Source organism: Lucilia sericata, unplaced genomic scaffold (genome assembly GCF_015586225.1).
Source record: "Lucilia sericata isolate MDLA Ls3-8-SP2 unplaced genomic scaffold, ASM1558622v1 Contig001272F_arrow, whole genome shotgun sequence".
In the NCBI taxonomy this organism is placed as follows: Eukaryota; Metazoa; Arthropoda; class Insecta; order Diptera; family Calliphoridae; genus Lucilia; species Lucilia sericata.
In genome coordinates, this window is record NW_023995223.1 from 1 (window position 1) to 14,980 (window position 14,980).

The following is a 14,980-nucleotide window of genomic DNA, read 5'->3' on the forward strand; positions in this document are numbered from 1 at the left end:
CAACTTCAGAACCCATTGACACTCTTTTAAATTAACCCCTTTATTATCGCTTTACGATTTCATGATTTCTTTTAAAACCCCACTGATAAACTTAATAGATTAAGAGACAGATAGTCTAAAATAAAAACGACTGTTTTTAGTTTGAGATAAGAAACCGGCAGGTGGTCACGTATTTTCTGGAGTGAGCTAAACATGAATGTAAAGTGTGGACATTTTTGAAATTCTTACGATAAAGATATAAATAAACTAAATGATTTGCATGAATGCCAAAAGAAAATTTTAATTTTTGTATGTTAAAAGATTTCCTATCAAAAATAAGTGATAATTAAAAAAAATCGCTTGATTGGCACCACAGCTTATCACCTAACGGTTTTTTTAGCGCTGCCATCTTAACAGTTTAACAATGATGCTAAATAGCTTAGCAAAAACCGCTTGTTTGTTTCAATTAACTAAAATGTGCAGCAAATTATTAAATTTGTACTTTTAATATAAAATTACATTATTTTTATTGTAACTAAACACATTTTTTACTTATTACCCTTTTATTTTCTTTACAGATCCTAGGCGTAGAAGATTTTGATGCCAATGGCATTTTGAATTCTTTAGAATCCCACAAAACTTCCGAACAAGATAATAATTCTGAAATTTTATCAGATTCCAGCAAAGAAAATGCCTTATCACCCTCTACCTCAACAACCAGCTCAACCGCCATCAGCTGCCCCACCCCAAAAATCTATAGTAAACCCTGCAAATTGTCTCAACAGGAACGGCAAAACAAACGGAAAAAGAAACGTACTTCGGGTCAATGTGACATCTGCAATCGTACCTTTAACGATCTCTACAATTTGCGTATACACAAAATGATCCATACGGGCGAAAAACCCTTCCAGTGTGAAGAGTGTGGTAAACGTTTTCGCCAGTACAATAAGCTAAAAATTCACTGTATTACGCATACCAATGAGAAACCCTTTAAATGTGATATCTGTGGTAAAGGTTTTCGTTTTCGCAATTATCTATCCGTACACAAACGTCTACATTCTGGGGAAAATCCCTATAAATGTAAATTTTGTGAAGAATATTTTCATTCTCTACACTCAAGACGTTTGCATACGAAACTTATACACACAGAGGCGAAAACTTTTACCTGCTCGATTTGTGGCAAAATCTTAACGGCTCAATGTTATTTGACAGCTCATATGAAAAGGCATACGAATCAGCGAGACTTTAAATGTGACAATTGTGGTAAATGTTTTTTTAGTCAATCACAACTTAAGGATCATCAATTGGTGCATACCAACCTAAAGCCGTTTGAGTGTAATGTTTGTCAGGCCCGTTTCCAGCGTAAATCGAATTATACACAACATTTGAAAATACATACGGGCGAGAAGTCGTATGTCTGCTCTATATGCAATAAATCTTTTGCCCAAAATGCCGGGCTATATGGTCATATGAAATCACATGCTAAATAAAAAGTCCTTTAAGAGAGTATTTACTGAAATTTTTAAGCTCTTTGCTGGAGAAAACCCAAACAAGTGCTTTTTGGGGGAAAAGTTGTCGGATATCACTGTTAAACAGTTAGAAGTGGCAACTCGCAGAAACTATCGTTTAAAATAAAGCAGTGATGTCAACTAAACGTTTTGAAAACGTCAACTGCGAGTGCAATCGGAGTAATTCATAATGAATTGAAGCGGAAGAAACTTGAGGAAAATAAAAATTAATGAACATAAAATTATATGATGGAAACAATATTGTTAAATTTAAAATCAAAATTTAAATAAATATTATTAACAAAAATATACTTCTACTATAACTTTAATTTATAGTCTAATCGATAGGCTAGTTCTTAGTCTATAGTCTGGTCTATAGTATAGTCTAGTCTATAGTGTAGTCTATATTCTAGTCTATAGTCTAGTCTATAGTCTAATCTATAGTCTAGTCTATAGTTTAGTCTATAGACTAGTCTATAGTCTAGTTATAGTCTAGTCTATAGTCTAGTCTATAGTCTAGTCTATAGTCTAGTCTATAGTCTAGTCTATAGTTTAGTCTATAGTTTAGTCTATAGTCTAGTCTATAGTCTAGTCTATAGTTTAGTCTATAGTCTAGTCTATAGTCTAGTCTATAGTCTAATTATAGTCGAATAGTCTATTCTATAGTCTATTCTATAGTCTAGTCTATAGTCTAGTCTATAGTCTAGTCTATAGTCTAGTCTATAGTCTAGTCTATAGTCTAGTCTATAGTCTAGTCTATAGTCTAGTCTATAGTCTAGTCTATAGTCTAGTCTATAGTCTAGTCTATAGTCTAGTCTATAGTCTATTCTATAGTCTAGTCTATAGTCTAGTCTATAGTCTAGTCTATAGTCTAGTCTATAGTCTAGTCTATAGTCTAGTCTATAGTCTAGTCTATAGTCTAGTCTATAGTTTAGTCTATAGTCTAGTTATAGTCTAGTCTATAGTCTAGTCTATAGTCTAGTCTATAGTTTAGTCTATAGTCTAGTCTATAGTCTAGTCTATAGTCTAGTCTATAGTCTATTCTATAGTGTAGTCTATAGTCTAGTCTATAGTTTAGTCTATAGTCTAGTCTATAGTCTAGTCTATAGTTTAGTCTATAGTCTAGTCTATAGTCTAGTCTATAGTCTAGTCTATAGTCTAGTCTATAGTCTAGTCTATAGTCTAGTCTATAGTCTAGTTATAGTCTAGTCTATAGTCTAGTTATAGTCTAGTCTATAGTCTAGTCTATAGTCTAGTCTATAGTCTAGTCTATAGTCTAGTCTATAGTCTAGTCTATAGTCTAGTCTATAGTCTAGTCTATAGTCTAGTCTATAGTCTAGTCTATAGTCTAGTCTATAGTCTAGTCTATAGTCTAGTCTATGGTCTAGTCTTTAGTCTAGTCTATGGTCTAGTCTATAGTCTAGTCTATCGTCTAGTGTAAAGTCTAGTTTATAGCCTGGTCTATAGTCTAGTCTATAGTCTAGTCTATAGTCTAGTCTATAGTCTAGTCTATAGTCTAGTTATAGTCTAGTCTATAGTCTAGTTATAGTCTAGTCTATAGTCTAGTCTATAGTCTAGTCTATAGTCTAGTCTATAGTCTAGTCTATGGTCTAGTCTATAGTCTAGTCTATGGTCTAGTCTATAGTCTAGTCTATCGTCTAGTCTAAAGTTTAGTTTATAGCCTGGTCTATAGTCTAGAAAAGTCTAGTTTATAGTCATTGTCTAGTCAATAATCTAGTCTATAGTCTAGAGAATAGTCTATATTATAGTCCATAGTTTAGTCTTTATTCTAGTATCTAATCGAGATTATAGTGTAGACTATAGTCAAGTATGTAGTATAGGGACTATAGGCTATAGTCTAGTCTATAATCTAGTCTCTAGTTTAGTCTATAGTCTTGCCTATAGTCTAATCTTATCTTCCGACTAGTTTATTGTCTATTTTATAGTTTAGTTCGTTTATAGTCCACCGCTTTTATAAAATCAAAGTTGACAACACTTTTTTGCCGAACCGTTATTTCTACCAGTTGACAGAAATGCCATACGTGTCAACAGCTGCTGCGTTTTAATTTAAATCTAAAAAAAAGTTGCAACTTACTATTTTGTTACTCTTTTTAGAAATTATAACAATTACTTGGTTTTTTATTTAATATTTTATTAGTTTTTTTGTTTACTTTTATTCCTTTAGCTTATGGATTTCATTTTTCAATAATAATTTCTGTTTATTTTTAATATTTATTTACTTTTCTCTTGTTTTACAATACAATGTTTTTTTACGCATATAGTTTTGTTTTATTTGGATTTCTCATTACATTATTATTAATAATTTTTAATAATATAAACTAATATTTTTTTAATTTTTCTTAATGACTTTTCTTCAATATATTGTAATAATGAATTTTATATGTTTTCTGTTTAAAGTTGACTTAATATTTGTTTTTTATGTATTTAAACTAAAATATGTTAATTTCTTTAGCATAAATATATATTTTTTCTGTTTTTTTTCAGTTTTAAATTGATTTTTTTCTTTTATTTTTTAATGTATAATATGTCTGTCTGTATATAATATATAAATTTGTTTTTTTTTTTTTTGTTAAATGTTTAATTTATTATTTTGTTGTTGTTTTTTGTTCAAAAATTTGTGACATTTTCTTTTCATTTATTTGTTTTTTTTTATAAAATATATAGATTTTATTTCTTGTGTTTATTTTAATATTTTGTAAATAGTAATGCGTCAATTAGCGCTTACATATTAATATTTATAAAAATAGTTAAATTTTTTCTTTAAGTGTATTTTTTACTTTTTTATTTAAGTTGATTTTTATGATTTAAAATATATTTTTATGTATAGAAAAAAAAAGAAAATTAATAAAATGTTTTAAAGAATTTGTGCTAGACTTAGACTAATCGATAGTCTAGTTTATAGACTATTTTATAGTTATAGTCTATAGTCCAGTCTATAGTCTAGTTTATAGTCTAGTTATAGTCTAGTCTATAGTCTAGTCTATAGTCTAGTCTATAGTCTAGTCTATAGTCTAGTCTATAGTCTAGTCTATAGTCTAGTCTATAGTCTAGTCTATAGTCTAGTCTATAGTCTAGTCTATAGTCTAGTCTATAGTCTAGTCTATAGTCTAGTCTAGTCTAGTCTAGTCTATAGTCTAGTCTAGTCTAGTCTATAGTCTAGTCTAGTCTAGTCTAGTCTATAGTCTAGTCTATAGTCTAGTCTATAGTCTAGTCTATAGTCTAGTCTATAGTCTATAGTCTAGTCTATAGTCTAGTCTATAGTCTAGTCTATAGTCTAGTCTATAGTCTAGTCTATAGTCTAGTCTATAGTCTAGTCTATAGTCTAGTCTATAGTCTAGTCTATAGTCTAGTCTATAGTCTAGTCTATAGTCTAGTCTATAGTCTAGTCTATAGTCTAGTCTATAGTCTAGTCTATAGTCTAGTCTATAGTCTAGTCTAGTCTAGTCTAGTCTATAGTCTAGTCTATAGTCTAGTCTATAGTCTAGTCTATAGTCTAGTCTATAGTCTAGTCTATAGTCTAGTCTAGTCTAGTCTATAGTCTAGTCTATAGTCTAGTCTATAGTCTAGTCTATAGTCTAGTCTATAGTCTTGTCTATAGTCTAGTCTATAGTCTAGTCTATAGTCTAGTCGATAGTCTAGTCTATAGTCTAGTCTATAGTCTAGTCTATAGTCTAGTCTATAGTCTAGTCTATAGTCTAGTCTATAGTCTAGTCTATAGTCTAGTCTATAGTCTAGTCTATAGTCTAGTCTATAGTCTAGTCTATAGTCTAGTCTATAGTCTAGTCTATAGTCTAGTCTATAGTCTAGTCTATAGTCTAGTCTATAGTCTAGTCTATAGTCTAGTCTATAGTCTAGTCTATAGTCTTGTCTATAGTCTAGTCTATAGTCTAGTCTATAGTCTAGTCTATAGTCTAGTCTATAGTCTAGTCTATAGTCTAGTCTATAGTCTAGTCTATAGTCTAGTCTATAGTCTAGTCTATAGTCTAGTCTATAGTCTAGTCTATAGTCTAGTCTATAGTCTAGTCTATAGTCTAGTCTATAGTCTAGTCTAGTCTAGTCTATAGTCTAGTCTATAGTCTAGTCTATAGTCTAGTCTATAGTCTAGTCTATAGTCTAGTCTATAGTCTAGTCTATAGTCTAGTCTATAGTCTAGTCTATAGTCTAGTCTATAGTCTAGTCTATAGTCTAGTCTATAGTCTATAGTCTAGTCTATAGTCTAGTCGATAGTCTGGTATATAGTCTAGTCTATAGTCTAGTCTATAGTCAAGTCTACAATATTGTCTTTAGTCTAGTCCATAGCCTGGTATATAATCTAGTCTACATTTTTGTACATAGTCTAGCCTATAGTCTAGTCTATAGCATAGTCTATAGTTTAGTCCATAGTCTGTCTGGTCTAGCTAGAACATAGACAAGACTATAGAGTCTATATTACAGCATATAGTGTAGTCTAAAGACTAGCCTAAAGTGTAATGTAAATACGAGTCTATAGTCTAAATTTGCCTAGACCTTTCTTTAAATTACGAATTGTCAGAAGCTGACATCACTGTGGGAAAGCGGGAAAATGTCTGAATGTTTTCCAACTTCTTCAGTGTTTTTATTAAAAAAATATTTCTATTGAATTGTTTTTATTATAATTTTAATTAATTTTCTTTTTGTTTTATTATATTTTGTTTTGGTATGATTAATCGTATAAATAATATTTATTGTATTGTATGGCTAGTTATCGGGTGTGGGTGATTTGATTTCACTTATTCTTTACAAAAAATTCTTTTCGAGTAAATGTATATATTGTTATAATTTTCACTTGGTTTTTTTGAGGTTATGTTTTGAACAAATGTTTTTTAAACAGGGATTTTGAATTTTGGTTTTTCGTTTTGTTTTGTTTTTTTTTTTTTATTTAATTAATGCTAATATATTTGAAGAAAAACTTTAAAAAATAAGGAAGAAGTAATATTAATATTCTGAAAAAATTCATTAAATTTGTTTTGTATAAAATATTGTTTTACTAGAACAAAATAAATAAATTAAAGAGTAATTTAAACGAATTAATAAAAATTATTAGAAATTGTTAACTTTTAATAAAAACTTAATAATTCTCTCGTTAGAGTGAATGTGAATTCTTAAGGAGACTTAAACTGTTTAAACTTTCACTTAAATTTTTTATAATATTTAGTAAATATTATGTTAAATATTGTAAAGTAATTCTTTAAAATTATTTGAAAATATATTATTTTATAGAATTATTATTGTTATTGTTTTTTTATAGTATGACTAATAGTTGTTGTTTTAAAAAGCATTAATTAGCTTTAAAATTAAACTTATTTATTAAGAAAATATTTAAAAGTTTTAAAACATTTAATGTTTTTATGACTTTGTTAAAAAAAAACTACTGATCAAGATCTGAATTATAGTCTATAGTCTAGACTAGACAAAGCTACTAAAGTAAATTCTAGACTATAGACTAGACTTTACACTATAGACTAACTGGACTATAGACAAGAGTACAGACTAGACTACAGACTTGACTTTATATTCTAGAGTATAGCTTAGTCTATAATCTAATCTATAGTCTAGTCTATAGTCTAGCCTATAGTATAGTCTATAGTTTAGCGTATAGTCTAGTCCATAGTCTAATCTACATTTTAGTCTACAGTCTAGTCTATAGTTTAGTCTATAATCTAGTCTATTGTCTGATCTATAGCCTAGTCTATTGTCTGGACTATAGCCTGTTCTAAAGTCTAGTCTAAAATCTAGTCTATAGTCTAGTCTACAGACTAGTCTATAGACTAGCCTATAGTGTAGTATATAGTCTAGTCTATAGTCTAGTCTATAGTCTAGTCTATAGTCTAGTTTATAGTCTAGTTTAAAGTCTAGTCTATAGTCTAGTCTATTGTCTAGTCTATAGTCTAGTCTGTAGTCTAGTCTATAGTCTAGTCTATAGTCTAGTCTATAGTCTAGTCTATAATCTAGTCTATAGTCTAGTCTATAGTCTAGTATATAGTCTAGTCTATAGTCTAGTCTATAGTCTAGTCTATAGTCTAGTCTATAGTCTAGTCTATTCTATAGTCTAGTCCATATTCAACTGTATAGTCTAGTCTATAGTCTATTCTATAGTCCAGTCTATAGTCTAGTCTATAGTCTAGTCTATAGTCTAGTCTATAGTCTAGTCTATAGTCTAGTCTATAGTCTAGTCTATAGTCTAGTCTATAGTCTAGTCTATAGTCTAGTCTATAGTCTAGTCTATAGTCTAGTCTATAGTCTAGTATATAGTCTAGTCTATAGTCTAGTCTATAATCTAGTCTATGGTCTAGTCTATAGTCTAGTCTATAGTCTAGTCTATAGTCTAGTCTATAGTCTAGTCTAAAGTCTAGTCTATAGTCTAGTCTATAGTCTAGTCTATAGTCTAGTCTATAGTCTAGTCTATAGTCTAGTCTATAGTCTAGTCTATAGTCTAGTCTATAGTCTAGTCTATAGTCTAGTCTATAGTCTAGTCTATAGTCTAGTCTAGTCTATAGTCTAGTATATAGGCTAGTCTATAGTCTAGTCTATAGTCTAGTCTATAGTCTAGTCTATAGTCTAGTCTATAGTCTAGTCTATAGTCTAGTCTATAGTCTAGTCTATAGTCTAGTCTATAGTCTAGTCTATAGTCTAGTCTATAGTCTAGTCTATAGTCTAGTCTATAGTCTAGTCTATAGTCTAGTCTATAGTCTAGTCTATAGTCTAGTCTATAGTCTAGTCTATAGTCTAGTCTATAGTCTAGTCTATAGTCTAGTCTATAGTCTAGTCTATAGTCTAGTCTATAGTCTGGTATAGTCTATAGTCTAGGCAATATTCAACTGTATAGTCTAGTCTATAATCTATTCTATAGTCCAGTCTATAGTCTAGTCTATAGTGCAGTCTATAGTCTATAGTCTAGTCTATAGTTTAGTCTATTCTATAGTTTAGTCTATTCTATAGTCTAGCCTATAGTCTAGTCCATATTCAACTGTATAGTCTAGTCTATAGTCTAGTCTATAGTCTATTCTATAGTCCAGTCTATAGTCTAGTTTATAGTCTAGTTTATAATCAAGTCTATAGTCTAGTCTATAGTCTAGTCTATAATTTAGTCTATAGTCTAGTCTATAGTCTAGTCTATAGTCTAGTCTATAGTCTAGTCTATAGTCTAGTCTATAGTCTAGTCTAGTCTATAGTCTAGTCTATAGTCTAGTCTATAGTCTAGTCTATAGTCTAGTCTATAGTCTAGTCTATAGTCTAGTCTATAGTCTAGTCTATAGTCTAGTCTATAGTCTAGTCTATAGTCTAGTCTATAGTCTAGTCTATAGTCTAGTCTATAGTCTAGTCTATAGTCTAGTCTATAGTCTAGTCTATAGTCTAGTCTATAGTCTAGTCTATAGTCTAGTCTATAGTCTAGTCTATAGTCTAGTCTATAGTCTAGTCTATAGTCTAGTCTATAGTCTAGTCTATAGTCTAGTCTATAGTCTAGTCTATAGTCTAGTCTATAGTCTAGTCTATAGTCTAGTCTAGTAGTGTATAGTCTAGTCTATAGTCTAGTCTATAGTCTAGTCTATAGTCTAGTCTATAGTCTAGTCTATAGTCTAGTCTATAATCTGGTCTAAAATCTAGTCTATAGTCTGGACTATAGTTTAGTATATAGTCTAGTGTATAGTCTAGCCTAAAGTCTAGTCTATAGTCTAGTCTATAGTCTGGACTATAGTCTAGTCTATAGTCTTGTCTATAGTCTAGTCCGTAGTCTAATCTATAGTTTTATATTAAAAAAATTTAAAAAAACTTAAAAAAAGTTTTTTTTTTTATTAACTTTTATTTCAATTAAATTTAATGTTTTTAATTTCTTATAAATAAAAAATAATAATAAAAAGGCAAATTTTAAAAGTAAACAACATAATAAAACATAATTTTAAAAATTTTCCAAAAAAAATTTTATTTTTCTTTTAACATTTTTAAAACTTTCACCTGAATTTTTATCTCTTATGATTTTTGTATTATTTTACTTCTTTTTAATAGTATTAAAGAATTTTATTTTTGTTTTAAACATTAAATTTTAATTGATTTGTGTTATTTTTATATAAATATGTTTTTTATAATCACGTTAGATAACACACACTCAGAGAGAGAGAGAGAGAGAGAGAAATTAAAAACAGCTTTAAGCTTAAATTTTATTTGTTTTTTGTTTTTAATTTATTTTTAATAAAACTTATTTAATAAAGAAATTTAGTAGTAGACACAATTTTATTTATAATAAAAAGTTATTAAAGTGTTCAAAAAAAACTTTAGCTTGCAAATTTTAACTAAATTCAATTTAGTTTGGGGGAAAAAAACAATAAAAACTAAAAATTTAACAATGTTTGTTTAAAGTAAAATAATAATTTTTTGACTAAAATATGGTTTGTTAAATACCTGTAATTGTTAATTTAAATGTTTTATTAACAATTTAAAGAAAATATTGTTAAATTCTGATTTTTGCTTAATAAAGCTTTAAGCTTTAAAAGTTTTATATAGCTGCTTTAAAATTAAACGGCCCAGCCGAAAATAATTGAAATTTTGTCTGAATAGTTAAAAATTAAATTAAATTTTATAAAATAAAATTGAACTGTTGAATAGGTTTAAAATTTCGGTTTGTGCTTTGCAATTTTGCTTTGTGTTTAAGTTTTTTTTCTTTTAAATAATTTAACAAAAAAGAAATTATTATTAAACTAAAACAACATAAATTTTCAACAATTTAAACCCGATTTTTATAAAAATTATTAGATTATCAAATTTGAATAAGAAAATAAAACAATTACATAATGATTTTCGTAGTCTGGACTATAGCTTGAACAATAGTTTAACCGATAGTCTCGACTATTGACAAGACAATAGTCTAAAGTCTGGACTATAATAGAGCCTATAGATTGAACTTAGTCTAGACTATAGTTTAAACTATAGTCTAACTATAGTTCAGACTATAGTCTGGACTTTAAATTCAACTATACTCTGGACCATATACAAGACTATATACTGGACTATAGACAAGAGTATAGCCTAGAGTCCGAATTATAACTTGAACTTAATGTTGGACTATAGTTTGAACTATACTCTAGATTATAGATCTATGTTCTATAGTCTAGTCCATAATAAAAACTTAAAAAAAAACATATATAAAGAACAACATACTTAAAACTCGAAAAGAAAACTAATTTCACTTAAACATGCTTAAATTATATGAAAAATCCGGAAAAACTCTTTCCCAAGAGATTTTCCCTTCTCATTTGCTTAGTAGCCACATTTTTTGGGGGCATGGCTGAGAGGGTGTACACACAATTTTAAGACATCGAACTACAGGGTAAACGTGGTGAACCCATTTGTGTTAGAACACGATCCAACCATTGTAAAGGACCATTCAAATGCAATTCAATCCAGCAGGGTGTTGAAGTAACTGTCTGACGACGATACTCGGCACCCCAGCCCTTAACGAAAGACATGCGTATGGTGCACATGCGTGTCAATTGATAGACCGCCTCGAAACCTTGAGAAACCGATTGTGAGAGTAGAGCAGCAAATTCCTGATTATTAAAGATTTTCAAATTACAACCGGGTGGAATTTTACAAACAGTAGCCGGATGCCAACCATAACGTTGATTACAATTGGGTGATTGTACAAATATAGAGGAATCGCTGAGACATTCAGCAAATACCTCGCCACCAATGTAATAGAGACGTACCCCCTTGCCTATGTGGCGGCGTGTCTGTTCGACTACATCGTTGCGATTGACATTGGAGAGTAGACCCAAACAAAATCTTTCGGAATTTGAGGGATCGGTGAAACCATCAACTGTTATAGAGGGTTGGGAGGCATGAAAAGTTTCTCCCACTCGTGTATTGAGCTCATAATAAGATATTGAACACCAAAAGGCTGGTTCATGATACATAACGGGTGCTGAGTCGGTAGGTGGTGTCAAGCGTGACATGTTCATGTTGTCATTGGGATCCACCGGATCACCATCTTCACTCATATAGCCGGGTGGCGGGGTACCCGTATTGGGCATACTATTACTGCCCACACTTAAAACACTAGATTGGGAGTCCATGTTGCAGGCTCCCGGTGGTAGATTATTTGTGGTCATTTGTTGTTGTTGCTGCTGCTGTTGCGAAGCACTAGCACTCATATTATTACCACTAAAGAAAGCTGTAGGTGAATGTTGTTGATATTGTTGCGGCTGCAATTGACTTCCACTACTGCCGCCTCCAATTTCCATATACTGCGGCGGACTTAAAGAAGCACTGCGTATAGTGGCAGCATTATATTCGGTATTATTTGGTATCTGATGTGTATGATTATCTAAAGGATAGTCTACTATACTGTCGGGTGGTGTGGGCAATGATTTCGGCACCAATATTGACAATTCCAATTTCTTATAGTGATAGGGATTTATACAGATCTCATCCTTGCGCATATGAAAAGCATATTCACAATGATCCAAAGCTTTTAATTCATTTTGCGATTGCAAATCGGGCCAACGCCACAAACGACAATAGATAACATGCGGCAAACCCTTGCGTAGGTTTTCACCCGAAGCAGTGGGTTTGCTGCGCGGTACCGTTACACACCTGGTATTGGGATTCTGTGTGGATATGGCTCGTTCTAATTCTTCTAATGATGAATTCTTTTTGATTTTCTTCGCTAGATTTTTGACGGCCTTTTCGGACCACTTGCCTTCGACACTGTCTTCGTTACACTTTTTTAATGCCAATAAACGTTTAACAACTTGTGGTGTAAATGGCAACATTTCACGTGGACCCGCCCCCGTCTATAAAAAACAAAATGGACAATTTAAAATTGTTGGCTTGTGCTTCGGTATGCTTTCGTCGAACAGCTATTGTTGGTTTGTATTATGGTTGTTTTTTTTTTTTTTTTGGCAGATTTTTGGTAAAAATTTCTAGTACGTTTTTGTTGTTTTTTGCTAAAAAGCTGCATTAGAAGGGAATATATAGAGTAAAATTATTAAAATATTGTTGAACTTTATACAAATATTTGGAAAGCAATGAAAAAATGAGGATGAAGGGTCGTATGTTTAAATTAATTGGAATTTTTATATAATTCACTGATCAGGAATAAATACTGGATTATAAACAACACTATTAATTGGAATAGAGGCTTATAAATAGCCTAGAGTATAGACTAAACTATAATCCATAAATTAAACTATATTCCAGCCCATAATGGAGACTATAGGTTAAACTATTGCCAAGCATATAGGCAAATATAAAATCAACACTATAGGCTGAACTATTACCCAGACTTCAGACTATTGTCTACTAGGTATAGAGTAAACTGTAGAACAGACTAAAGACTAGACTACAAGGCAGACTATGGACTCAACTATAGACCAGAATATATACCTATGTAGACTATAAACAAATAACTTATCTTTAATCTAAACTATATCCTAAAATATATGTACATATATACTAAACTATAGTCTAGCCTATAGTATAATCTTTATATTCTAAACTATAGACCACAGTATAGCCTAAACTATGGTCCAGACTATACACTAATCAATACTTCAGAATATCGACCAAACTCTAGTCCAGACTGTAGGCTAATCTTTACTATAGACTAAAATATTGATCAGAGTTTAGACTAATCTAAAGTGGAGCCTTATAAAGTGTTTACTAATGAAATTTTGCTTAAATTAGCATTATTGTTTGATATTTGAAGGAATTTCCCTAACTTAAAAAACAAATCCTTTAAAATTCCCATAGTTCCAATAAATTCTTATTAAAATTGATTTGTTTACACTTTTACCCTTAAAAATCGTCAAAATGGCAACTCTATAATTAACCTCAACCTACGTTAAACAAAAACAACATTAGGTTACCATATTCATTATACGTACATACTTGCATACAAACAAACATATATAAACAGACAACAGACAGACAATAACAAAAAAAACAATAACACAAAAAGAGACAAAAAAGGAAAATTGAAACAACAACAATAATAACAACAGACAACAAAAAAATTAACAAATATTTTTATTGTACATAAAATAAACGAAACCAGTGTGGCGTATACTTAACGAAGAGGAAACAAGCAGAAGAACAGTTATAAAAGCCGGTTAGAGTAACAAAACAATAACAAAACATAACAACAACGACAGGGAAAAGATAATTTTTGACAGTTAATGTTTATTTATATTGAGCTTTTTTTGTTTTTTCTCTATTGTAAAAGAAAAAATTGTTGTCTGGGTTAGGTTTTTTTTCTTTTTTCTTTATCTTGACAATACACAAAGAATTATTATTATAAATTACTTAATGAAAATAAAATTTGACCTTTAGCTTTAAAATACACACATTTTCGGGGGTAATTAATAATTTTCGTTAAAGAAATGTGTCGCATGAAATGATTATGGCTAGATAATTTAAGTTATTTTAAAACTTTACTTGCCTTTTTAATAATTTTTATGTTTTATTCGCTTTTTAATGCTTTTTTTTTGTATATGTTGTGGCTGTTTTTTCACTTTTTTTCTCGTTTATTTTTTGTTTTTTTGTATGTTTTGCTATTTGATGTATATTTTTTTTAGTTGCCTCTGCCTCTGTAGCCACCAACCTCCCCTTGTTTGTGTCTGCGGTTACCTTGTCTTGCCCTCTCTTTCTAGCACACTCTCTTTTCTGTATGTTCGTTCTTTTCTTTGTACAATTCTTGTCAGCACTTCACACACAAATTGACACACACAGGGTTTTTTACGATTCTTTTTTCTGATTTTCTTCTTTTTTTACGTTTTTATTGGTCCTTTCTTATTGGATTTTTTAATTTATTTTACACAATTTTGTTTGTTTTTCTTTTGTAATTTGTTAAATTTAATAAAATTTTCTTGTGATTGAATAATAATTTTAGATAAAAATATCTTTATTGGTTAAAAACTGTTATACGAACAAAAATGAAAAATAAAAATAATTGTCGCTCGTATCAGAGACTACAGAGTCAGATTGATAGAGTTGTGTATTAAGTATTGAATAATTGGCTACTGGTTACTCACAAACTTTTGACGATAAGTGAGTATTTGGTAAAAAAAACAAGTACTCATTACATTTTTTATAAAAATAAGAAGAAAATAAAGAAAATTTTTAAATTCTTGAGATTTTGATAAAAATATTTTTATGTTTAAAATATATTTCAGTCCAGAGTATGACCATAAATTAGACGTCGATCTTATCTATAAATTACACTATCGTCTGATCGAATTTGTTTAAAAACTTTCTTTAAAAAATCTAAATATAAAAGTACTCAGTAATCGCAATTATATAAACACTTAACAGCACTGTTTTTATAAAAGAATTGTTTATTTAGCGTTTAATAATTAAGCTCTACTAAAATAGAAAAATTTGAAGTAAAATCAACAAATATTCAAAAAAAAAAATAATAATAATAAATAATTAAAAATTATAGTTAAATAAAAAAATTAACG

At 29.8% G+C, this 14,980-nt stretch overlaps 2 protein-coding genes across 2 annotated transcripts; one reads left to right on the forward strand and one right to left on the reverse strand.

The window, feature by feature from the left end:
* Nucleotides 1-157: 157 nt before the first annotated feature.
* On the forward strand, nucleotides 158-1,756 carry LOC119610767 (gastrula zinc finger protein XlCGF8.2DB-like). The gene is made up of 2 exons (XM_037966113.1): nucleotides 158-198; nucleotides 558-1,756. Exons 1-2 carry the CDS (start codon nucleotides 193-195, stop codon nucleotides 1,467-1,469), a joined length of 918 nt encoding a protein of 305 aa, XP_037822041.1. The 5' UTR covers nucleotides 158-192; the 3' UTR covers nucleotides 1,470-1,756.
* A 7,566-nt stretch (nucleotides 1,757-9,322) lies between these two features.
* On the reverse strand, nucleotides 9,323-14,536 carry LOC119610762 (mothers against decapentaplegic homolog 3). The gene is made up of 2 exons (XM_037966107.1): nucleotides 13,960-14,536; nucleotides 9,323-12,474 (listed from the first exon to the last, which is right to left on the reverse strand). Exon 2 carries the CDS (start codon nucleotides 12,290-12,292, stop codon nucleotides 10,829-10,831), a length of 1,464 nt encoding a protein of 487 aa, XP_037822035.1. The 5' UTR covers nucleotides 12,293-12,474; nucleotides 13,960-14,536; the 3' UTR covers nucleotides 9,323-10,828.
* Between the last annotated feature and the right edge of the window lie 444 nt (nucleotides 14,537-14,980).